The sequence below is a fragment of the Girardinichthys multiradiatus genome, chromosome 12, assembly GCF_021462225.1.
Source record: "Girardinichthys multiradiatus isolate DD_20200921_A chromosome 12, DD_fGirMul_XY1, whole genome shotgun sequence".
In the NCBI taxonomy this organism is placed as follows: Eukaryota; Metazoa; Chordata; class Actinopteri; order Cyprinodontiformes; family Goodeidae; genus Girardinichthys; species Girardinichthys multiradiatus.
In genome coordinates, this window is record NC_061805.1 from 21638329 (window position 1) to 21662979 (window position 24651).

A 24651-nucleotide genomic window follows, 5' to 3' on the forward strand; every position below is an offset into this window, starting at 1 on the left:
GGATAGCCTATTTCCTTAAAAAAATTAAATCATCATTTGAAAATTGTGCTTTGCAATTACTCAGGTTATCTTTGACATGTAACTAAAAAAGGAAAAACAAATAAATTTGTATAGGGACTTTTTTATAGCACTGTACTGTAGCTATTTCATATTATTGTTTATTATCTTAAAATTGTGCTCTTGAACTTTGATTTATGACAAACATGGTCAAACTGGAAGTCTGCAAATTTACAAAAACAACTTTATTCACAGATAAATAAAATAAAAAGTGATTCAATTATGATTCAGATGCAATAAAATCGTTCTTATGGAGGGTTTTTTCTAAATGTTAGTGGCACAACAACAATACAATATTGCTATGAATCAGAAAAAGGCGGACCCAAGTTTCAGCCAGACACAGTACTGAAAGTTTAAAAGGTTTATTCAGCCACAGGAAAACATCACACAGTCGGGGCTCCACGAAGGGCTTGACCTGAGAAACGTGGAACGTGGGGTGAATCCTCATGGAGTTGGGTAATCTCAGTCGTACAGCGACACGGTTGATAATCTTAGAGATTGGGAAAGGTTGCAACAACCCCGCAGGGGGGCGACGAGAAGGCTTGGCTCGACAACATTGAGTGCATTCAGCAACAAAGTCTTTGACATCCTTGACCAGTGATGGCCACCAAAACTGAGTTCGAACTGTCTGAATGGTTCTGCTGATTCCTGGATGACAAGCTAAACGAGAGCAATGACAAGACTCCAGTACCTTAGGCACAAGGCGTTCAGGGACAAAACAGCGGTCAGGTGGACATGATGGTGGGATAGGCAGATCTCTAATGGCTTCCTGGACCTGCCTTTCCACCTCCACTCGGGACACAGACAACCTGACGGTTTCAGGAAGGATAAACTCCTCTTCACCCGCATACTGAGATTCTTCAGACTCTCGAATCTGGGATAGGGCGTCAGGTTTGCCATTTTTACTCCCTGGCCTGTAAGATAGGGATAAATTAAAACGACCAAAAAACAAAGCCCACCTAGTCTGTCTGGGGTTTAGCCGTTTTGCTGATTTCAGGTACTCCAAGTTCTTATGGTCAGTCCACACCATAAACGGCTCCTTAGTCCCCTCCAGCCAATGTCTCCACTCTGTCAACGCCAACTTGACAGCCAATAACTCTCTGTCTCCCACGTCGTAATTCTGCTCAGCCTGTGACAGAATCCTTGAAAAGAAGGCACATGGGTGAACACGATCATCCTCACCTCTTTGGCTTAAAACAGCTCCGACCCCAGTGCTTGAGGCATCCACCTCCACAATAATCTGTCTCTCTGGGTCAGGAGACCGTAGCACTGGAGCTGACGTGAAGAGTTCCTTTAAATCATGGTATTCTTGTGGTACCTTGGATAAATCCGGATAGGTCTCCTCAACCTCATTCTCCACACTGACCTCCGTAGCAGCAGACAAAAGACAGTCAGCGGAACATGATTCAGATCAACCCAAAACTTCTTTTTTCTTCCAGTCGATGTGAGGGATGTGTTTCTGCAACCAGGAGGCCCCTAGGACTACAGGAAGTTCAGGTGAATTAATGATCATGAAAGTTACTTTTTCCTGATGATTACCTCCAACTGTTAAGGTGATCTCCTCCGTCCTGAGATGTGAGTTGTTCATGCTGTGACCATCCAAATCTACCACGTTTCTTATGTCAGCTGACGGAATAGGTTTTATGCCGTTCTTATTTGCAAATGTTTCGTCCATGAATTCAGTATCTGCTCCTGAATCAATAAACACGGACCCCTGGAGAAACATGGAAGAGGTTCGAAAATGAGCAGGAAACAAGAAGGAGGAGGCAGTTAGCTGACTTCGGCTCAGTAGAAAACTCCCTTCCTCTGCTGAGCCTGTCCTTTTAGTGGACACCTGAGTGCTAAATGTCCCTTCTCTCCACAATAAAAACAGAGCTTGAATCTTCTCCGACGATCCTTCTCTTCAGGGGTAATCTTGGTTCTGCCCAACTGCATGGGCTCACAATCCTCATTTTCCTCAGTGAGAGGTGACCGGCTCCTTCTCTCATGCCAGAGTGCAGGACCCTGAGTTAATGAGGAGCAACCCTCCTTATGTCGCTTCCCCCTCCTTCTCTCTGCCAGCCAAATGTCAATGCGAGCAGCCAGGTACTCGAGTTGTTTCAGGGAAGAGGGGTAGTCACGGGTCGCTAACTCATCCTTGATGTCTGCATTAAGTCCTTGCATAAATGCATCCATTTGTGCTGCCTCATTCCAACGGCTATCTGCGGCCAACAAATGAAAGTCAATTATATAAGACGAGACAGACTGATCACCCTGTTTGAGGTACAGTAAGCCTCTTGCAGCTTCACGACTTGGAAGAACAGGGTTAAAAACTCGAATGAGTTCCTTGGAAAAAGTTTCACAGAAGGTACAAGATGCAGACCTGTTATGCCATTCAGCAGTTCCCCACTGTTTTTTGCCTTTCCTGCCAGCAGAGATATAACAAACGCCACCTTGGAACGATCAGTGGGAAAAGATGACGGCTGAAGCTCAAAATGAATTTCACACTGTGTTAGAAAAGCTCGACATTGGTCTGAGTCTCCCTTGAACATCTCAGGCGGAGAGAGGCGTGGCTCCCTTACCTCTGCTGTTCTCCGTGTTACTTGGGCGTGTTTTCTATTTTGACGGTGGCGGCTCGAAGACAAGATTGCCAGAACGTAATGTGGAAATTATTTCCTCCATGCTGGAACCCAACCAGGAAAGTGTCTCATCAACGTGGGTACGCCACTGTTGTGCTGGCGATGGGTCCATTTTTGGCCAGATTTTTCTGCTATGAATCAGAAAAAGGCAGACCCAAGATTCAGCCGGACACAGTACTGAAAGTTTAAAAGGTTTATTCGGCCACAGGAAAACGTCACCCAGGTAACACTCCTCACAGCTTCCAGGAATCACTGAGGCAGAAAGAGGGATTAGTGACTTGTAGTCTCTCCAGATTTTGCAGGGATCAGAAAGGCCACTGACCTGCTTTTGTCTTGAGTGGAACTTGAAACCCAGAGGGGAAACCTCAGTGGGCGGCAGGCCGTGATCTCCACAGCACAAGTAAGAAGTGACTCCAGGCTGAATAATCCGAGGGCTAGGCTGGCTCAATAATCCAAGGACAGAAACAGGGTCGACGATCGGAACAAGAGGCATCAGGCAAGGGGCAGGCAGAGGCATAAACCAGATGCAGGAAACAAGGTCGACAACCAAAATCCAAATAGTCCGACAGGGAGCAGGCAGAGGCATAAATCCAAAAGGCAAGGCAAGGTCAAGAACAATGATCAGACAGGAAGGAACGCTGGATATCTACTCACACGATGGCTTTCAAAAATCTGGCACCGTCTGCTTGTCAGAGTCAGTATATATCAGGGAAGACACAGGTGCTTGGCATTCCACAGATTGCACTGCACAGCAGCAGCCACCAGGTGCATCTAATCTGCTGATTGCAGCCAGGGAGACAGGGTAGAATCATAACAAATATGGAGGTATCAAAGCAATAAAGACTCTAACCCATCAACCCCTAAAGGTATTCAGTGCAATATGACATTAAATGCAAATTAGGTCCATGCATTAGTTTTTATCTGTTATCTTAACAATTAAACATTTTTATAATCAGAATCAGAATCAGCTTTATTGCCAAGTTCGTACAGAAAAACAAGGAATTTGACTCTGGTACACTTTGCTCTCAGTGAGGATTATTTCTTTTTTTTTCTTTATGGCCCTCCTTGAACTGCCACCTTAACATGCTGGAGGGGTTTGAGTGCTTGAATGATCCTAGAGACTATGTTGTCTGGGGCTTAAATGCCCCTGGTAGGGTCTCCCATGGCAAACAGGATCTAGGAGACGGGTCAGACAAAGAGCGATTCAAGACACCCTCATGAGGACCAAAACATCGAGGCTCGTGACGTTGCCCGGTACGGCAGAGCCTGGGTCCCACCCTGGACCCAGGCCTGAGGTTGGGACTCATCGGAGAGCGCCTGGTGGCTGGGTTGCTCTTCGCGGGACCCGGACGAAGCCCAAACGAGAGACACGAGCCCATCCCCCAATGGGCCCACCACCTGCAGGGGAACCATGAAGGACCGTTGCAAAGAGGATTGGGTGGCGGACGAAGGTGGAGACCTCAGCAGCCCGATCCCAGGATGCTTAGGCTGGCTCTAGGGATGTGGAATGTCACCTCGCTGGGGGGGAAGGAGCCTGAGCTTGTGCGGGAGGTCGAGAGATATCGACTAGAAATAGTCGGGCTCACCTCCACGCACAGCGTGGGCTCTGGAACCCATCTCCTCGAGAGGGGCTGGACTCTCTTCTACTCTGGAGTGGCCCACGGGGAGAGGCGGCGGGCTGGTGTGGGTTTGCTCGTTGCCACCCAGCTCAGCCGTCTCATGTTGGGGTTTACCCCAGTGGATGAGAGGGTCGCATCCCTGCGCCTTCGGGTTGGGGAGAGGTCTCTGACTATCATTTCGGCCTACGGGCCGAGTGGTAGTGCGGAGTACCCGGCCTTCTTGGCGTCCCTGTCGGGGGTGCTGGATAATGCCCCTCCTCGGGACTCCATTATTCTGCTGGGGGACTTCAACACCCACGTGGGAAATGACAGTGACACCTAGAGAGGCGTGATTGGGAGGAATGGCCTCCCCGATCTGAATCCAAGCGGTGTTTTGTTATTGGACTTCTGTGCTAGTCACAGATTGTCCATAATGAACACCAAGGGTGTCCATCAGTGCACTTGGCACCAGGATACCCTAGGCAGGAGGTCAATGATCGACTTTGTTGTCGTATCATCAGACCTTCGGCCGCATGTTTTGGACACTCGGGTGAAGAGAGGGGCTGAGCTGTCCACTGATCACCACCAGGTAGTGAGTTGGATCTGCTGGAAGAGGAGAAAGCTGGACAGACTTGGTAGCCTCAAGCGCATGGTGAGGGTCTGCTGGGAATGTCTGGCAGAACCCTCAGCCAGGGATGTATTCAACTCTCACCTCCGGGAGAACTTTGACCAGATTCCGGGGGATGTTGGAGAAATAGAGTCCGAGTGGACCATGTTATCGGCATCTATTGTCGATGCTGCTGCCCGTAGCTGCTGCCGTAAGGTCTGCGGTGCCTGTCGCGGTGGCCATCTCCGAACCCGGTGGTGGACACCGGCAGTAAGGGATGCTGTCAAGCTGAAGAAGGAGTCCTATTGGCTGTGGTTGGCTTGTGGGACTCCTGAGGCGGCTGAAGGGTACCGTGAGGCCAAGCGTGCCGGGGCCCGGGCTGTGGTAGAGGCAAAAACTCGGGCCTGGGAGAAGTTCGGTGAGGCTACGGAGAAGAACTACCGGTTGGCCTCAAAGCGTTGGCATTGGCAACCGTCCGGTGCCTCAGGAGGGGGAAGCAGTGCTTTGCCAACACTGTTTACAGTGGGGCTGAGAGGCTGCTGCCCTCGACTGGGGACATTATCGGGTCGTGGAAGGAGTACTTCGAGGATCTCCTCAATCCTCCCATCTCGCATTCTCTGGTGGAAACAGATGCTGGGGACTCGGGATTGGACTCTTTTATCACCCAGGCTGAAGTCACCGAGGTGGTTAAAAAGCTCCGCGGTGGCAAGGCTTCGGGGGTGGATGAGATCCGCCGTAAGTACCTCAAGTCTCTAGATGTTGTGGGGCTGTCATGGTTGACACGCCTCTTCAACATTGCGTGGCGGTCGGGGACAGTGCCTCTGGACTGGCAGACTGGGGTGGTGGTCCCCCTTCATAAGAAGGGTGACTGGAGGGTGTGTTCCAACTACAGGGGGATCACACTCCTCAGTCTCCCTGGTAAGGCCTACGCCAGGGTATTAGAGAGGAGAGTCCAGCCGATAGTCGAACCTTGGCTTCAGGAGGAGCAGTGTGGTTTTCGTCCCGGCCGTGGAACACTGGACCAGCTCTATACCCTCTACAGGGTACTTGAGGGTTTATGGGAGTTTGCCCAACCGGTCCACATTGTGTTTTGTGGATCTGGAGAAAGCATGAGAGACGACTGTGGCTCAGTAGGAAGAGTAGTTGTCTTGCAATCAGAACAGAAGGTTGTGGGTTTGATTCCAGCTTCCTCCAGCCATATGTCAATGTGCCCCTGGGCAAGACACTTAACCTCAAGTTGCCTACTGATGTGCGTATCGGTCAGAATATTTCTGAACGAATAGGCTGTTCCCAGAGTGCTGTATCAAGGCACCTCAGTGGGAAGTCTGTGGGAAGGAAAAAGTGTGGCAGAAAACGCTGCACAACGAGAAGAGGTGACCGGACCCTGAGGAAGATTGTGGAGAAGGGCCGATTCCAGACCTTGGGGGACCTGCGGAAGCAGTGGACTGAGTCTGGAGTAGAAACATCCAGAGCCACCGTGCACAGGCGTGTGCAGGAAATGGGCTACAGGTGCCGCATTCCCCAGGTCAAGCCACTTTTGAACCAGAAACAGCGGCAGAAGCGCCTGACCTGGGCTACAGGGAAGCAGCACTGGACTGTTGCTCAGTGGTCCAAAGTACTTTTTTCGGATGAAAGCAAATTCTGCATGTCATTCGGAAATCAAGGTGCCAGAGTCTGGAGGAAGACTGGGGAGAAGGAAATGCCAAAATGCCAGAAGTCCAGTGTCAAGTACCCACAGTCAGTGATGGTCTGGGGTGCCTGTCAGCTGCTGGTGTTGGTCCACTGTGTTTTATCAAGGGCAGGGTCAATGCAGCTAGCTATCAGGAGATTTTGGAGCACTTCATGCTTCCATCTGCTGAAAAGCTTTATGGAGATGAAGATTTCATTTTTCAGCACGACTTGGCACCTGCTCACAGTGCCAAAACCACTGGTAAATGGTTTACTGACCATGGTATCACTGTGCTCAATTGGCCTGCCAACTCTCCTGACCTGAACCCCATAGAGAATCTGTGGGATATTGTGAAGAGAACGTTGAGAGACTCAAGACCCAACACTCTGGATGAGCTAAAGGCCGCTATCGAAGCATCCTGGGCCTCCATAAGACCTCAGCAGTGCCACAGACTGATTGCCTCCATGCCACGCCGCATTGAAGCAGTCATTTCTGCAAAAGGATTCCCGACCAAGTATTGAGTGCATAACTGTACATGATTATTTGAAGGTTGACGTTTTTTGTATTAAAAACACTTTTCTTTTATTGGTTGGATGAAATATGCTAATTTTGTGAGATAGGAATTTTGGGTTTTCATGAGCTGTATGCCACAATCATCTGTATTAAGACAATAAAAGACCTGAAATATTTCAGTTAGTGTGCAATGAATCTAAAATATATGAATGTTAAATTTTCATCATGACATTATGGAAAATAATGAACTTTATCACAATATGCTAATATTTTGAGAAGGACCTGTATGACTGGAAAAGTGCTATATAAGCTCAGTCCATTTACCATTTGACTGTGTCCCTCATGATGCCCTGTGGGGGGGTGCTCCAGGAGTATGGAATCGGGGGCCCTTTATTACCGGCCATCCGGTCTCTGTACAAGCGGAGCAGGAGTTTGGTCCACACTGCCAGCACTAAGTCGGACCTGTTCCTGGTGAACTCCGGCAGGGCTGCCCTTTGTCACCGGTCCTGTTTCTAGGTGCAGCCAAGGGCCAGAGAGGGTCTGGTTTGGGGACCAGTGTATTTTGTCTCTTCTTTTTACAAATGACGTGGTCCTGCTGACCTATAGCATGTGCTGGGGCGGTTTGTAGCCGAGTGTGAAGCGGCTGGGATGAAGATCAGCTCCTCCAAGTCCGAGGCCATGGTTCTCGACTGGAAAAGGGTGGATTGTCCTCTTCAGGTTGGAGGTGAGTTCCTGCCTCAAGTAGAGGAGTTCAAGTATCTCGGGGTCTTGTTCACGAGTGAGGGAAGAATAGAGCGGGAGATCGACAGACGGATGTGCTGAAGAGAGAGCAGAGCCAAAAAGCGAAGCTCTCGATTTACCGGTCGGTCTACGTTCCTACCCTCACCTATGGCCATGAACTTTGGGTCATGACCGAAAGAACGAGATCCTAGATGGAAGCGGCTGAAATTAGCTTCCTCCGTAGGGTGGCCAGGCACTCCCTTAGAGATAGGGTGAGGAGCTTAGCCATCTGGGAGGGGCTCGGAGTAGAGCCACTGCTCCTCCACATCGAGAGGAGCCAGTTGAGGTGGCTCGGGCATTTATACCGGATGCCTCCTGGACGCCTTCCTCGGGAGGTTTTCCAGGCACGTCCCACCGGGAGGAGCCCCAGGGGACGGCCCAGGACACGCTGGAGGGACTATGTCTCTCGACTGGCCTGGGAACGCCTTGGGCGTCCACTGTTATATATAACAGTGGACGAAAACATTGTTTTACTCAACACTCTGAGTGTAAATTCAGCTAATTACTTAAAATATGATAAACAAGAATCAGATGAGGAACAGAAAACCCCAGAAAAATAGCAACAAGCTAGGATAAACCCAGAATCAACAACATACTAAAGCAACAATCACACTGCAGCATTTAAATGGACTTAAAGCACAGACACACATATACAGACAAACATAAACTAAGCGCACTCTGTGAGAGTTATCTGTTCCTCGTCTCAAATTTAAATGATGTTGTATTAAGTGCTGATTATATAAAACACTAAAGAAATCCTCTAAAACACTTTACTGTCCCTTTGTTTGACACAGGATCTCTGATTAACCAGTATCAGACTTATTTATTTTACTGCCCAAAGCATCTCAATACAGTTCAGTGAAAGTTGAATGTGAAAACCTTCTCAGCAGTATGTCCAGTGACGTTCAAAGGAAAAGGAATTTATATGCCTGCATTTTTACCTAAAATGGACTGAAATGTGTAAAAGCCACAGACAGGATGAGACAACGAGAAGCAGCTGAAAAGTTTACTCTAGTTACCCTGTTTACATGAAGTGAGACGAATCCACTGCATTCAGAGGGGGAAAGTTATGTAAATTCATAATGAAATGAAACTTTATTCCTAAAGCTCTTGGGTAGGCCTCTTTAGGTGCAACTTAGATGCTGTAGGTTACTGGCAAAAATCACATTTAAACAATTGTATGTTTAATATATTTTAACACTTTGGAGCAAACATTACTTTAAATACTATTGTGCATTGATGCTGCATGTAAATCGACAAAATACTGTTGAATCCATCTGATGAAAATATTAAGTGTTCTTTTCTTTTTGTAAAAAAAACAAAACACAATTTGTAGTCTCAACAAATAGAAATGTACAAAATTATAAAATGTAAATGCATATCCAAAATTCAGATGAGGTTGGTAGACGTTACTGTGACTTGAAAAAGTATTCATACTTCCACATTTTATCTCCTTAGAGCCACAAACTAAATGTATTTTATAGAACAACTGAAAGTGGTGCTTAACTGTAAAGTAGAAGGAAATTTTCACATTTTTTATGTATGGAAGAGCAAGACCATTAAATGCATTTAAAAGCCAAGAGGAGGATTTTAAATCAATTCTTTAGCACACAGGCAGACAGTGAAGAGGTAACAGGAGAGATATGTTTGTGTTTGTGTGCACCGGTTAAAAGGTGAGCAACAGCATTCTGAACGAGCTGAAGTCATGAAAGAGAGGCCTGACTGATCCCAGCATTAAGTAAATTACAATAATCTAGTCGAGATAGATTGGCTGAAATTTTAAAACCATGTGTCCCTTTCCTTTCCATTTCACAATGATGCACAACTTTGTGTTGATCTGTCACAACAATCCCAATAAAACACTAAAGTTTGTGGTTGTAATGTGACGAGGTTCCAGCCTTCCCAGACTACAATCTGGCTTCTGAAGTATCCTCAGAGAGCCAACCTCAGGTTTGATCAAATGTGCTCTAATCATTCGTGTCAGTTAGGTCATGGTCAAGGTATATATAATTAGAAAATCATAGACACAGTCTGAAAACAAGATACTGTTGTGGAGAAGGCTGAGAGGCAACATTTAATGGAGCAGGAAATAAGATTGATCTCCATCAGCTGCTGAAATATATACTAGACTGAGTTGACGCCTCCGTCCTTAATTGAGACTGTGCTGTTTTTTCCAAACAGTTAAACAAGTCAAAGGAAAATGGCTGGAAAATAATTTTTTTCTGGGAGATGAAGAAAGATGAAGAGGTCAGAAGGATGAAAGATGATGGGACATTTTGGATACTGAATGGATGGTTGGTGTCCTTCAGGATCCTGGAGGGTTCTCCAGGCTCCATATTTAGGTGACCTCAGAGAAAGCCTGTTCGATACTGCATGTATAATTAATGTGAAGTAATGCTAAACCGAGGTGTATGCCCAACTGCAAGAGAAGGACGAGGAGGAGGAAGTTATTGGAGCAACTGGATATTGAGAGAAGTGATAAATTATGAAAAGACATTACTGGTGTTTTTGTTGAATTTACGACTTTTTGAAGCCTGGCCATATGAGACTACTAATGTGCCGACTGGAGCCTTCCGGCTGTAATTGTCTTGGCACGCTAACAGATGGGCACTCTGACTCATTGGGCCTCAGCCTAAAACCCTAATCAAGGGGCAAAACGTGGACCCTGCAGACTTCATGATGGATCCCAGATTAGACAGAAAACAACAGAACATTAACCTTTTCTGCTATCCTGAACATGCAGACTCACAAACAGCTGGAAGCTAAAAATATCAAAATCAATTAAAAGGACCTGAACCTAAGCAATTATTTAAAAAAACAGAAATATTAACCAAACATACAAGATCTTTATCATTAAATCCTGTTTGTTTTTATTAAGTTAATGTGTTTTTTATACCGAGATATTTAAGCGACTTGTTTATGACATAATGTGAAATTAAACTTGTCTCAGTTTTATTGTTCAGATAATTGACTGGTACAGTTTAATGTGCTGAGATTTAAAAATAATGCCCCCACTATATTGACATGACTTGAATAACTTACATCAAAACAATTATGTGAAATATAGCTACACAGTATTTTATGCAAAAGTACTTTAGACCTAAATGAGCATTACAACTGATCTAAATCTAGATCTTCTTGTTGTTCACATATGGGATTAAAAAAGAAACATTTATGAATAAAATCTATATACTCCAACTTTTCAGAATATATTGTACAGTCTGAGGTTTGTTGAATATTTGCAATTTAAGTAGAAGTAGATATCTGTATTTAAATGAATAAATATTATTTTGATTAAAAAACTATTGCAGATTCTAAAATATTTTATTTAAGAAGCATGTCAAGAAGCACAATAAAACATTCTCCAGTTAATAACTTTAATTCAAATAATTATGATTAAGAGTTGTTGAAGTTATTTTAGAAAGGAGGTTTACAAGTAATAATAATAATCTTTTGATTGTTGAAATTTATTTGCCTGAATTTATCATATGAAATTACACAAGCTCTCATAGAATCACATATTGCTATTCAATATCCAAATTTGAAAACATATAAAATTTTAAATATTAAAATAACTTTAGAAAATTCCCATAACTACTAGATTTTAATTTCTAGTTACAATTCAATTGAAAATGATTTATAACCTTGGCAGATTTTGAAATAATTTTTTTCCAACAAAGAACTTGTTTCTAATTGAAAATGAAACATGCATCTTCAGTCAAGGGGTGTCTTTTTTGAATAAAAAAAAGTATTTTATGAGCAAATTGTATGTCCGAAGTTATTTATACCCTTCTCAAAAATCAAAAGAAAAATCTGTTTTCATATTACAATTGCTCATCAACTTTCTATATGTCTCCACTCTTACGATTATAATGATTTAACTTTGGTGATGAACTCCAAGCCTTTGAGGTTGGAAGGCCTCCTTGCCATCACCCTAATCTACAGGTCCCTCCACAGATTCTTTGTCAGATTCAAGTCAGGACTCTGGCTGTAGCGCCCCAACGCTTTAATATTACTTTGATCCAAAGAAACGCATTGATTAATTCACTCACTCATTATTATTATTATTATTATTATTATTATTGTTACTATGAAACACTTTGTGGTGCCTTAAGCATAAAAAATAGAAATAAATACATTTTACCTTAGGGAGAAAGATTATCTTTCGGTAAATCTGCAAACACAGGATCATCCTGTCATCATTTTTTTGTTTACATAAATAGAAAAGAAGATAAATGAAATTTCTAGGCAGGCCTAGATTTCAAACAGATCATTAAAGCTTAAATAAATGTCGCCAGAAATTTGCTGAAAACTTTAGGTAAATGGTAATTAGTGTACATACGTAAAAAGAACAGTTGGTGAGGATTATTTTAAAAATAATGCAAGTAAGATTATAAGGATTAACAGGAGGTGACATGATAGAGAAATTCCCCTTATAAGAAGTACTAAATTAAACAAACAGATCATTTTCTGGTGTCAGTATGTCTGTATGATTAATAATTAAACTTCTATTATAGTGTTGTCAGCTGATGTTTTTAATCCACAGTAACAATCCAAACTGCAGGCACCTGTCTTCTCTTACCTTCAAATGAGGAAATGGGCTCCAGGATACCAAACTGCTTGAGAACCGCCATGAAGAGGATGACGACTACCCCAATGGCGAACAGCTCCATGCCCTGGATGCCCATGGTTTGAGGACAGAAGGAGCCCGCTCAGGGCCCAGCCCGGACGCAAAGGTCTGGCTTCCCCGCAGAGACCAGAACCAGCCTGAGTCAAACCAAGCCAAACTAGTGCAAAACAGATGTTTTTAACAGAGCTGAAGACTCAGGTTAGAAGTTTATCTCTTGGCCTGGGACACGTGTAGCATGAGAACCAGACCGAAAATGCTGCTCTAATGTCAACACTGATGCTGACGTGGAAAATATTTGAAAGCCGACATATATGGAAAACCTCGGCGTGTGAGCCCACCAGGGAAAATGGAGTCTGTGTGACAAGCCATTAAAGCAGATGCTCAGAATCACTTTTTTGACTTAATTCTGCAGAAGTTACAGCCCAGCCTCTGAATCCAAACAGATGCCATCACCCCTCACGTCATCGTTTACGAAAACAAACTATATTTCTAGTAAGGATAAAATATCATGAAGGCAAAGCGAAGAGTGCAACGATCAGCATCAGTGTCCATTTTTGTGATTTTACTCCCACCATAAATAAACCAACATGCACAAATCTGAATAAGCAACCCCATTATGGACCTAAACCACAAGAGCAGTTCAGAAGAACTCACATCTGAAGCAGAAATCTACAAACTGAGAACAATCTTATTTCCTGGGGTTGCAATGTCCACCCTAAACAAACACCTCAGATCCTTTCTGTCCCAACAACCAAACAAATAAGACTCACAAACTTATCATCTAAACAATCCAAGCAAGCCAACCATGTCTGCAGCTGCACTGCCTCCACAGTGGCCAGTAATCCTTGCGTAGAGCTTCCAGATTCAGCTCCAAAGCTCACAGCTGAGCACGAGCTTAGAGGTGCTGTCCAATTCCGAGTGCAGAAATAAAAGCTCACTCAGCAGCCTCCAGGCGGGGAGGTCCTGAGAAGCTGAGAGGTTCTGTGGGGAGTGAAACCTCCTCCCCTGATGTTTGCCTCCTTCACATCTGCTTTTCCACCACTCCTCTCTCTCCCTCCCTCTCCACAACTTTCTGAATTCCGTCTTTTTGCAACTTCTGACCCAGTCAGTCTCTTTAGCTTCCCGTCCACCAACATGTTCTATTCTTTTAGGGGTCTTACTTTACCACACTGCAGTTCTCCTCCTTAATTTTTTCACATTTTGTGACGTTACAACCACAAACCTCAAAGAAATTGAGTGAGAGAGTAAAAAAGTAATGTAAAGAAGATAGTAAAAAAAAAAAAATGTTATTAGTGGCAGGCATTTGTATCCAGTTCCCTTTACTTAGACACTCCTAAGGAAAAGCCAGTGCAGCCAGTCGCCTTTAGAAGTTACCTGATTTCTAAACAGTCCATCTGTGAGTAGTTTACAAGTGCATCTGTTCTGTGAGGGCCATTAGAGTTTAGAGGACATTAGTGCACAACCACCATCATGAAGACCAAGGAACACAGCAGACAGGCCAGGGAGAAAGTTGTGGAGAATTAGACATTTAGACAAGTATGAGGTGAGAACGCTGTCAAAAACAACGTGTATGTAAAGACGGAAATGTGTGCATATTAGTCAATAGTGTGCATAAGTAAAATCCAAAAGAGGTATTGTATATTTTCTGTATAAGAATACAAAATAAAATGTTACAGCTTCAAGAAATTACAAACATAAAGTTCAAGTTTACAGTTGTGGTTTATTCTTTATGAATACAATATGCTTTAACAGTTTGTGAATACGATTTATTTTCTATGAGAATACGAATTTACATCAGCGACTTGGCATCATGTCGATTCGCGTTGCGCATGCGCTGTCACACTGCTCACCGCCAGTAAACGTAGTGCCGGAATGGATGATGGAAAAAGGTAATGGGAGATAATTCAGACTAAAAGGACTATTAGGAACAGAGGGGAGATAGGGGGGGAAATCAGGAGTATTATAAATAAAGCATTGTTCTTATTTTTATGAAATACAAAACTAAAACATAGAATATAGTAGGTGGGGTTATACAATGATGTACAGTAGGTGACGGTATGCACCTCTGAATTTGTTGCATACTGCCAGCAGAAGAAGAAGAGGAAGCAGCAGCAGCAAGATATTTAAAAGAAACTAGACCTGAGCAAATATAGCAGGGATGTCAACTAATTGGATTTTTTGAGAACAGTGATTGTTATAGAGTCTAAATGCTTCTGGGAGGAAGGACCTACGATAAATAACTGTTGTGCATCTAGGATGTAGCAACGGTCTCTGAGAATGATGTTAATTATTTATTTGCAATATACAATTTACAATACGAAATTATTTTAAATTCGTTGTGCATTATACATGCAGGCATAAATGAATGCATACACTGCTAGCAGTACATGATTAAATACCTCTTAGCAATCAATCAGATCAATCCCATGCTTTTTGTTGTCATCAAGGTATGATTTTGGCTGGATTTTTATTTTTGACCTGTTTTTGACCTAGAAAAAATGATAACTTCATTTAAAATAGCTGTTTTCTGGGCAGAGACATAGCTTTTGAGCATATTCCATAAATGCAGCATGGTAAAGAACCGTAACAGTTGGTTTGCATTAAAAAACTAATTTAGGTTTGTGTGGGATGATTGTCCAGGTGCAACACCAAATTCTGACAAAATGTTAACCATCTCACCAAAACTCTCCCTCTCAGATGAAAGGAAATTGGTTTGGTTGCTCAGTAAAAGCCCAGAAACCACTGAGTCTCAAGCCTCCATTGATTTGGAAGCTGTAAAACACCAGTGTCACAGTCCACAGTGAAGCCAGTGTAGCAACAACATGGACTGAAAGGAAACTGACCAAGAACGGAGCCTCGGTAACAAAATCAATATCTTTAAACTCAGATAAAATGTGCAGCTGTGCACATGAACAAGCCGAATGCTTTCTGGAGTCAGATGAGACATAGGCTACGTTCACACTGTAGGTCTTAATGCTCAAATCAGATTTTTTCAGGAATCAGATTTCTTTGTGTGGTCCTTCACATTACTTTGAAAATGTTGCGGCTCCAAACTGACCTGCATGCGCATAAGAACAATATGAGCGTCGTCAAGCGCACCACAATAGTGAACACGGAGAAATAGGTGTAATGGTTTAAGTGCACAACAGAAGCCATTTGTTGTCAGCGGGTGCTGTGTGGGAAACACGTGAATAAAGGGAGAGTGAAACTCTTTATTGTTCCGTTTTGGGGAGATCTGACTGCCAATCAGCACAACAAACTATTTGAATGAAGAGACACAGACAGCAATGGTGGGGCAGGGATGCTACCAAATTTACAAAGACTGAGTTTATTCAGAACTTTATCATGTCGAGAGCAACGTTTACTCATAAATGTCAGTGCCTCTTCTCTCAACTCCACAGGCAGAAGACTTGATCCAATCCAGTGTATTGGACTGTGGCAGGGGCAGATCATCACATGCTTGGTCACCTCGATAGCATTTTAAGTCCTCTGTTTCAAAGGCTGTATACGAATTTTACAATACAAACTACATCCCACCTCCAGAGGGTTCCTAAGAGCCTTTCAATTAGGCTTGAATAAAGTTTTACCTCTGTTTAATAATGAGCTCTCGCTGTCTCTCCACTGTGCAGCTCTATTGTAGCCCCCTGTCTGTTTTGCTAACTGCTACTTTTTCCCTCTGGGCGGCAAAACATTCTGATGAATGTGATGGAAAGTCACGTCAAAGTCACATCTAACCCGCCTTGGTCGTTCCCACTGGAGTCACATTCCAAAAGATCAGATATGAGTTGGATTCAGGACCACATATGAATGTGGCTCAAATGTGACTTGAAAAAGTCAGATATGGGCCAGATATGAGCGTTCACACTTGTTCTAAAAAGTCTGACCTGGTCACTTGACCCCCAAAAAATCTGATTTGGGCCACATTTGTCTGCAGTGTGAACGGGGCCATAGATTGACCTTTGTAGCCATTATGATTACAACAAAATGTTTGGAGGAGTCAAAGTAAGACTTTAAAATCCAAGAACACTGTACCAACTGTCAAGCATGGTGAATTAAGCATCATCCTGAGGGTTTGTTTGCTGTGGGGGATACTAGACTGTTGCAGATAGGGGTGGAATAAAATTTTGTTAGAACTTAGTGGTGAACACATCAAACATCAAAACAAGTTTTGATGTGTGGGTGTGGGTCAGGCTAAGCAGCCTTTGGATTGGCCTCGACCTCAGACCCAGTGGAAAATGTATGGTCCATACTTAAAAGCCAGGTCTGTGCCTTGCAACCAACCAGTTTAAATGAGCCCTATCATTTCTGATAACAGGAGAGGTCAAATGTCTGTATATATTTAAGTCTGTGTATACAATTTTACCTCTGGCTGGACAGTGGACCCAATTCTTGTTTGCTAAAGATCATTAAAGTTATATGTTGTAATATTAGTCCAACCCTTCAAAACAAAAAATAATAATAATTTACATTAATTCACATTAACAACTAAAAGCCCAGAATTTGTCATTTTCTGTAGTTTTGTCAAAATAATTGGCTGCGCTCTCATGTTGGAATAGTTATTAAAAATTCACCAAATATGAAACTGCAGTTCACATTCCTGGAAAGTGCCTCTCTGTCACACTTTTCTTTCCTGAACCTAATCTCTGTGCTTTTTGTTTGCAGATGAGATGAAGTAAAACTAACTCCCAGAAGAATAAAAGGAGACTTTTATAGAAAGATCAGGTTACAGAGACACCTCTTTCACATCACTACATTTCTTTTAATTGGTTTATGAGACATGCACTGTAGATAACCTGGACAAAAAAGTGCTGAGTATGTCAGAGCAGGATAAGTTATGACTCCACAGGTACTAATGGAGGCTGTGGGCATGTGTGCGTTTATACATCGACTTCTATGGAAGGCCAGAGTCAGAGAGATCAATTTATTTTATGGAGATGTGACTGCGGGGCTATTTGTGTGGACTTTATCGGAATAGTCAGGACAAAACCAGAAGAAATCTCAAATCTGCCCATCAGTGAAAATTTGTCTGTGTCTTTATTTGCTATAAATCAAGGCTAAATTCAAATGCATTTTTCTACCCAAAAACAGACTTTTGTTTCGCTGAATTGTGTCTGTTGGATCCTACTTTGATCATCTAACGTTGTTCTCCTGTATATCGATGCTGTGGTATTTCCACAGTCTTCACAAAGAGTGTGTAAGTGTGCTTGTCGTGGGCGGACCATTAGAACACTAACAGGTTTTTAAAAGGTGGGCCTGGTTCTGCCTTGCTGACACAACATTCTGTAAACAGGGAAAGAGGATCCAAATGATTTCCTCCCGGACGCGTCAGCAGAGACTTTCACAGAGAGGAAGACCAGCTAAAATCAGAATTTAATCTCAGTTATTTGCAAAACAGACTTTATAACAGACATCAACAATGATACATGTTTGACATTGTACTTTATAGATGGATTGGTATTTTAACCTAGAGGCCAAAAGAGTTTGCTCTCAAGACCAGCCTAATTTTGGTTTTGGATTTTTCTTTCAAGAAACCAGACTTTCTTGCAATAATTAAAGTGGTCTGAATTAATAATGCTTCAGACTTTATAGAGTTTTTCTCTAGACTTTTGCTTTTTTGTTTGTTAGTTTTTTCACACTTCACGCCATCCATAAACAATTGACAAAAAACTGCTTTTTTCATCTCCTCAATGTCTCAAAATGGAAATCTCTGGTATCCAAAGGTGCATTGGAGATGATTGACCATGCTTTTATATCTTCACGCCTGGACTACTGCAATACTTTTCACTAGTGTCAATAAGAAGGAGATTGGCCTCCTTCAGGTGGTTCATAACTCTGATGGAAGGCTTTTAAATGGAGCTCACAGAGGAGGCCATATAATGCCTGTTTTGACGTACCTTCAGTGGTTTCCAGTGAATTGTAGAATTCACATTAAAATTCAAATACTGACTTTTAGAGCCTTGCTTAGTCAAGCCTGTCCTTATGTCTCCGACATACAGCTTATTACAGCTTTACACCCAAAACAGCGGTCCTAAAGTCTGCTGGTCAGTTCAGTTGTAACTTGTGGTCCCAAAAAACCCACTTTAAGATGTGAGGGGATCGCTCCTTTAAAGTAGAACCCTCTAATCTGTGGAACATCCTTCCTTTCTAGACACTTCTATTAACTATCCTTTATTGTTTTAATGGTTTTTTTATTGTTCTATTTGTTCTTAACTGCCATTCTTCTTTCTTATGTATTTTAGATTTTATTGTAAATCACTTTGTGATATTCTTTTCTGTGAAAATTCAAATTATAAATAAATCTACTTCTTCAGTTCTCGTACCTGACCATGACAGAAAGTATTACAGTGCGTGCTTATAAAAGTAAAGAAAGTCAGCTAACAACGGCACATGAACAGCATGTGAAAATCATGTGTATAAGAAACACAAACAATCCATCAAAGAGAGACACATCATTCTTCAGCAGATCATTTTCTGGATGTCAACAACTTTTTCCTCTAGTTGGAGTCAAAATACTACTTTCAGTCCAACTGTTATCTTTGGTAATTTTCAGAAATTCAACTAAAGATATCTGAGAAAATTCAGTCTTTAAGTCAAATTTTTAAAAGTCGTTCAGAAAGCTAAGACCATTTTAAAGGATTAATAGAAAGTCCAGCTGCTTGGAAGGAGAAACTAAAGAAATAAGGCATGTAGTGAACCATCAGCCACTTCAAATATCCTTACTCTCTGTGATGCACCCAGTCTGACTGGTTGTTAAAAATCAAATGAGTCTCATAACTTAATAATAAAAATATCTATTTTTGTGTAAATAAATTACATTTTCCTGTGACGTTAACTGCACCACTGAAAAGAGAAGATTAGATTTCTTCTGAATTTTTATATTTATTTATACATAAGTACAGCTCAAAAAATTTCAATATTGTGAAAAAGTTTAATATTTTTTGTGTCTTATTTCAGAAAGTGAAACTCATGCCTCCTCCCTTCTCTGAGGACATCTGTGGACCTGCTCAGAACTTGGCTGGTTGATGAACATTCCAACGTATCATCAAGGACAATGGCCTCTGTGACAGTGCTTCATGGACTTACTTGCACACATTCACTTGCACACACACACATGCTCAAGATAAACATATGCACCCCTCACACCACCTTCACCGTTCACGGCATGATGTTGTTTTGTAAACTTGTTGCTTCTTTGTGCTGAGGTTTTTTGCAATCTCAAACTGTATCCTGCTAAGAATAAAGTGTGAAATATGATTTTTTCCTCTACTTTCCTAATGTGGCCTCTTTTTTCATCTAGCAAGGGCAGCGCCTGTGAGTGGGCAGCAAAGCCTCGGTGATCCGTCCCCCTTGTCTTGTGTCATGATGTATGTTTGGATGGGTTGTACTGGAATTCTAATTTCCCCTCGGGGATCAATAAAGTATCTTTGAATTGAATTGAATTGAATATATCTTCATATTGTCAGAGCCTGGGGTTTTGCTTTGTTTTTGCCTGCTACTTACTCTGTTTAACCTCTTGATGCCGCCAGATCTGCCGGTGCCAGAGGGTGACAGGTGCTTAAAGAGGCTGGGTAGTCAGCACTCCAGTGCCTAAGTGTTTTGCCATTGTGGTTATTTCCAAGCACTGGCTCCAGTTCCAGTGATCATACCAAACCAAGAACAAAGAAACCTTTAAGACCTTCTGGATCAAGACCCAGCTGACTGCCTGGGGTTCTCAACACCTACCAGCTTCTAGCAAATCCTGCCCACCCTCCAACAATCCTCACTGGCACCAGCACCTGAAGGTACACTCAAGGTGAAGCATCTCGTGGGTTGAAATGCTGAACGACTTCGAAATCAACTCAGTCATTTAAGCTGCTCACCTAGGAGCTTACTCTGGACCAAGCAGCTGCTCCTAACCTTCCTTTCCAGGCTCTGAATAATCCTCTCCTCGAGCTGAACTCCTCTCCACTTTCCATAAGCATCAAACTCACATTCAACCACAGACTTTACCAGTTACAGTTGCAACCTATTCACCAAGCCTCCGTTTCTGTGCAGAGTTCTGTTTCCAGATCCATTAACCTTTCCTACAAAAATAAACTTGTTAAACTTTTCTCCGTCTCCTGAGTGTTCCTTTGAATGTGGGTCAAAGCAGTAAATAAAACGATGACACATATAGATTCATTACACATAGGGAGAAACATTTAATGTCTTTATTTCTTGTAATTTTGAGGATTATGGGTTACAGAGAATGAAAACCCAAAAAATCTGTGTCTCAAATTTAGAATATTGTGAAAACGTTATAACACATTCAATTCCAAACCAAAGATAACCTCAGAAGCATCTTACCTGGGCTAAAGAGAAAAAGAACTGGTCTGTGTCTCAGTAGTCAAAGTCTTCTCCTTAGATGAAAGTTTGCATTTTATTTGAAATAAAAGTCCCAGAGTCTGTAGGAAGAGTGGAGAGGCACAGAATTTACATAGCTTGAACCAAACCCAACAGACCCAACAATGCAGATGACCCAAAGGACACTATCAAAAAAACCTGGGCTTCCACCTCACCTCAGTAGAACCATGGGCTGATCGCCTCTATGCCACACTGTGTTAATGCAGTAATTCATGCAAAATGAGCCAAAACAAAGTACTGAGTGCACAAAAATGAATATACTTTTCTGAACGTTTTGTTCAATATATCATTTTATACTGATCTTAGGTAATGCTCTAATTTTTTGAGATACAGATTTTTTGTTTTTATTATTTGTAAGCCATTATAACCAAAATGACAAGGAATGAAGCCTTGAAATATTTAACTTTTTGTGTAATGAAAGTATATATGAGTTTCTTTTTCTGAAATTGTGGACAAAAGGTATTGAACTTTGCCACGATACTCTAATTTTTGAGGTGTGCTTTTATTTTATTTCTTGAAGAGAAAGAAAACATCTAAAGCTAAGCGATATAAACTCATTACTGATGCACAAAATGTTTGAAATTAACACATAAATTACAATCTACAAGACAAATAATGAAGCTACACAATATTTGTTTCCAAAGTTAGAAGGTAATAAGAGATCGTATTCTAAAACAATAAAGCTAATCAAAGATCCTAAAAGTAGTTCGAGAGGAAAATCACATTGTGGTCCTAATTGGCAGTCTCTTGACCTGAAGGTAGTTCTGAAGGAGAATTTTGGGGAGAAGGAACAGAAAGGACTGAAGGTTTAAGAGGTCTCCTGTACTTCTGACAAACCGAGCCAGAACTTTAAGGACAGAATCTGGGCTCTTACATTTTGCGTTTTAATCCCATACTTTTCCAGATACATTTTGTTTTTTTTTTTAGATTTATTTTTTAATGTTTAGGAGTCAAACATTAGCTAAAGCTTGCTTCCGATCCAGCATACCTTTTTCACAGCTTGTTTAGTCCTTTGTGGCATCAGGACAAACTTTGATTAGTTTTAATTAATTACTTAATGAATGAATGAATCAAATCATTCATGCATTAATTCATTAATTGATTATGCAAGCAAGTAAATTTAACAGCAGTACAACAACAATAAAAAACATCATCAACAGCGACTGTACTATAATGGTACAGTATAGTACAGTCTTCTAAAATTTCTAACATTGATCTGCTTTTACAATTGCAATCTTAGTCAGTCATTTTCTACTGCTTATTCCATAGTGGAGCTGGTGCCTATCTCCAGCAGTCTATGGGCAAGAGGCAGGGTACACCCTGGACAGACTGCCAGTCCATCGCAGGGCAACACACAAACAACCATGCACACACTCATTCATCTAAGGTCAATTTAGAGTGACCAATTAACCTAACAGGCATGTCTGTGGACTGTGGGAGGAAGCTGGAGTACCCGGTGAGAACCCATGCATGCATGGGGAGAACATGCAAACTCCATGCAGAAAGACCCCAGGTTGGGAATTGAACCCAGGACCTTCTTGCTGCAAGGCAACAGTGCTACCAACTGCACCACCATGCAGCCCTACAATCTTAGTTATTTAGTAAAATATCTGAAGAGGATGTCAAGAGCTCACAGTTTCTGATCTGAACCTTGACATGTCCAGCCTGAAGATAACAGCTCTGGGTGGTGTAAATGGCATCCATGATAATGAAATGGTAAAAGACTGAAGACACTGAAGCGGTTAAGAGATGTTACACAAACACTCTTCATTCAATATAATGGATTAAAAAATAAAAACACATGAAGAACAGTTCACACAGTAAAAGCACTGGAATGATCTTGTAAAAATGTGGATTATTCACATGAAAAACAACTAAGACTTAATCAAAAAATAGCAAAACGTTTTCTAAGGATCAAGGGAGTTGTTGTCTTTCTCTAAATGTGACAATATAGTGGAGGACTTGGCTGCCATCTGCTGGGCATTTAGTATTAAACTGAAGAGATTAAAGCCTTTTCAGACTCGTTTGTTGGCACCCAAATCAAATTTCCAACATTTGACTTGAGAACATTTATTCAATAAGCACAAATCCAGTGTTAAGATATACTTATTTTCCAGAAAGTCAGTTGTACGACAACAGCTGGTAGCCCTAACAGTAAACAGTAGGTAGTAACATTAAATAAAACTGAAGCAGTTTTTTTTTACATTTAAAATTCACTTCCTGAAGTTGATCAGAGTTTCTAGGAATTTCTTAATAGTAACCCATATTTTCATGGGGGTATAAATATGACAGGACAAAGATGTGTCACAGGCCACTACAGGCTGAACATGTCAGGATCTGCCTATGTTTCAGGTTTTGAGTTTGAGTACTGTTTACTTTCTCTGCACTACCATGTTCTTTTGCTTAATTTTACATCATTCAGGTTTATTAGATTCATTTTGGTATTTGTTTTCCTTCTCGATTCCTGTGTTAGATATTTTAGTTTGCATTTTCTGTTTTGTCCCTGTTCATGTTATTGTGGTAGTCTCATTACTTGTTTCTGTTCACTTAGATGTTTTATGTTACCTCTCTGGACTCCTTGCTCATTTGTATTAATTAGTCACTCTCTCTCAGTTGCCTTCAGTCTCCCTTCCACCAGCTGCTTCTGATTCCCTGCTGATTAGCTCCCTTGGTTCATTGGTCCATTCTCCACTCTCCCTCAGTATTTATACTCTCTAGTTGTTTTGCTCTCCACTAGTTCCTCCTGTAATTTACCCTGTTTGCTGCCTGGTCCAAGCCCATTGACTTCATACCTCTGTGGCTCCATGTTCCCAGGGTTTTTAGGATTTCATCTTGTTTTTCTTTACCATTTCACATTAAAACCATTTAAACAGACGTTGTTCTGCTCTGTGTTCTTTAGAACACATGACATGACAGGACAGGGACACATGTTAATCTTGGCACCACAAACAATGAGTATGATAGTGAGAGAGGGTAAAAAATAAAATCTCCAAAGCTCTTAGTTAGAGAACTGCAACAAATAAAGGCATCTTGGAGTCACCAGGTTCCCATGACAACCATTAGTTGCTATCTACATGCCAACTGGTGTTTTGTGAGTCATGCTAAGAAAAAACGTTGCGTCTGTCCTACCATCAGTACAATTTTTTCTCACTTTCTTTGGATGGACAGACGGGCGGACAGAGGGACGGACGGATGGATGGATGGGAACTTTATTAATCCTTTGATGATATTCCCTCAAAGGAAAAGTATTTCAAGCCCACTGTTAAGTACGGTGGAGGATTCGCCTGCTGTGGGGCAGCTTCTTTACTGAAGGCTTTGGCATCCTTGTGGAGTGTCTGGCATCAGGAGTTCTTTGAACTACTAGGAGCTGTAAAAAAAATCCATGGGACTCAACCACAGAACTGAAACTGGGTCGTCGTTGGGTCTTTCAACAGAATACAGAGATGGCTCATCAGAAACAAAATCAACCTCCTTCCATGGTCATCTCAGTCTCCAGACCTGAATCCTAGAGAAACCCTTTGGGAGGAGCTGATTGGGCGCAGATGTGTCTGTATACAAAAAAGCGCTGGGATATTCTTTTCAAACATAACTATCAGTGATTTCTTCCATTTAATTTTACTAGTTACATCAGATTAGGTTTTCCTTGGTCTTCATGTGCATTTAGATGTCCAATGAACAAACAACCAACAACAGCATATTTTAAACAATATTTAAAGTCAGAATACAGCAAGAGGAAGTCAATGTCCAGACCCGACACTAAGCATTTAAACAGGAGACAGTCAAAGAAGTCTGTAATG

The 24651-nt window shown here is 41.9% G+C and overlaps 1 protein-coding gene across 6 annotated transcripts in view; it reads right to left on the reverse strand.

Moving 5' to 3' along the window:
• Positions 1-24651, reverse strand: part of kcnip3b (Kv channel interacting protein 3b, calsenilin) — a 79819-nt gene that overhangs the window by 18411 nt on the left and 36757 nt on the right. For 3 of the 6 annotated variants that reach the window (XM_047382594.1, XM_047382592.1, XM_047382596.1), the window contains one exon: positions 15144-15146. The exons of 2 other annotated variants lie outside the window; for them this stretch is intronic. In XM_047382594.1, coding sequence (XP_047238550.1) covers positions 15144-15146 — 3 coding nt within the window. Of the gene's footprint in view, positions 1-12424; positions 13431-15143; positions 15147-24651 lie in introns of those variants that run through there. One more of the 6 variants, XM_047382597.1, reaches the window with a different exon arrangement.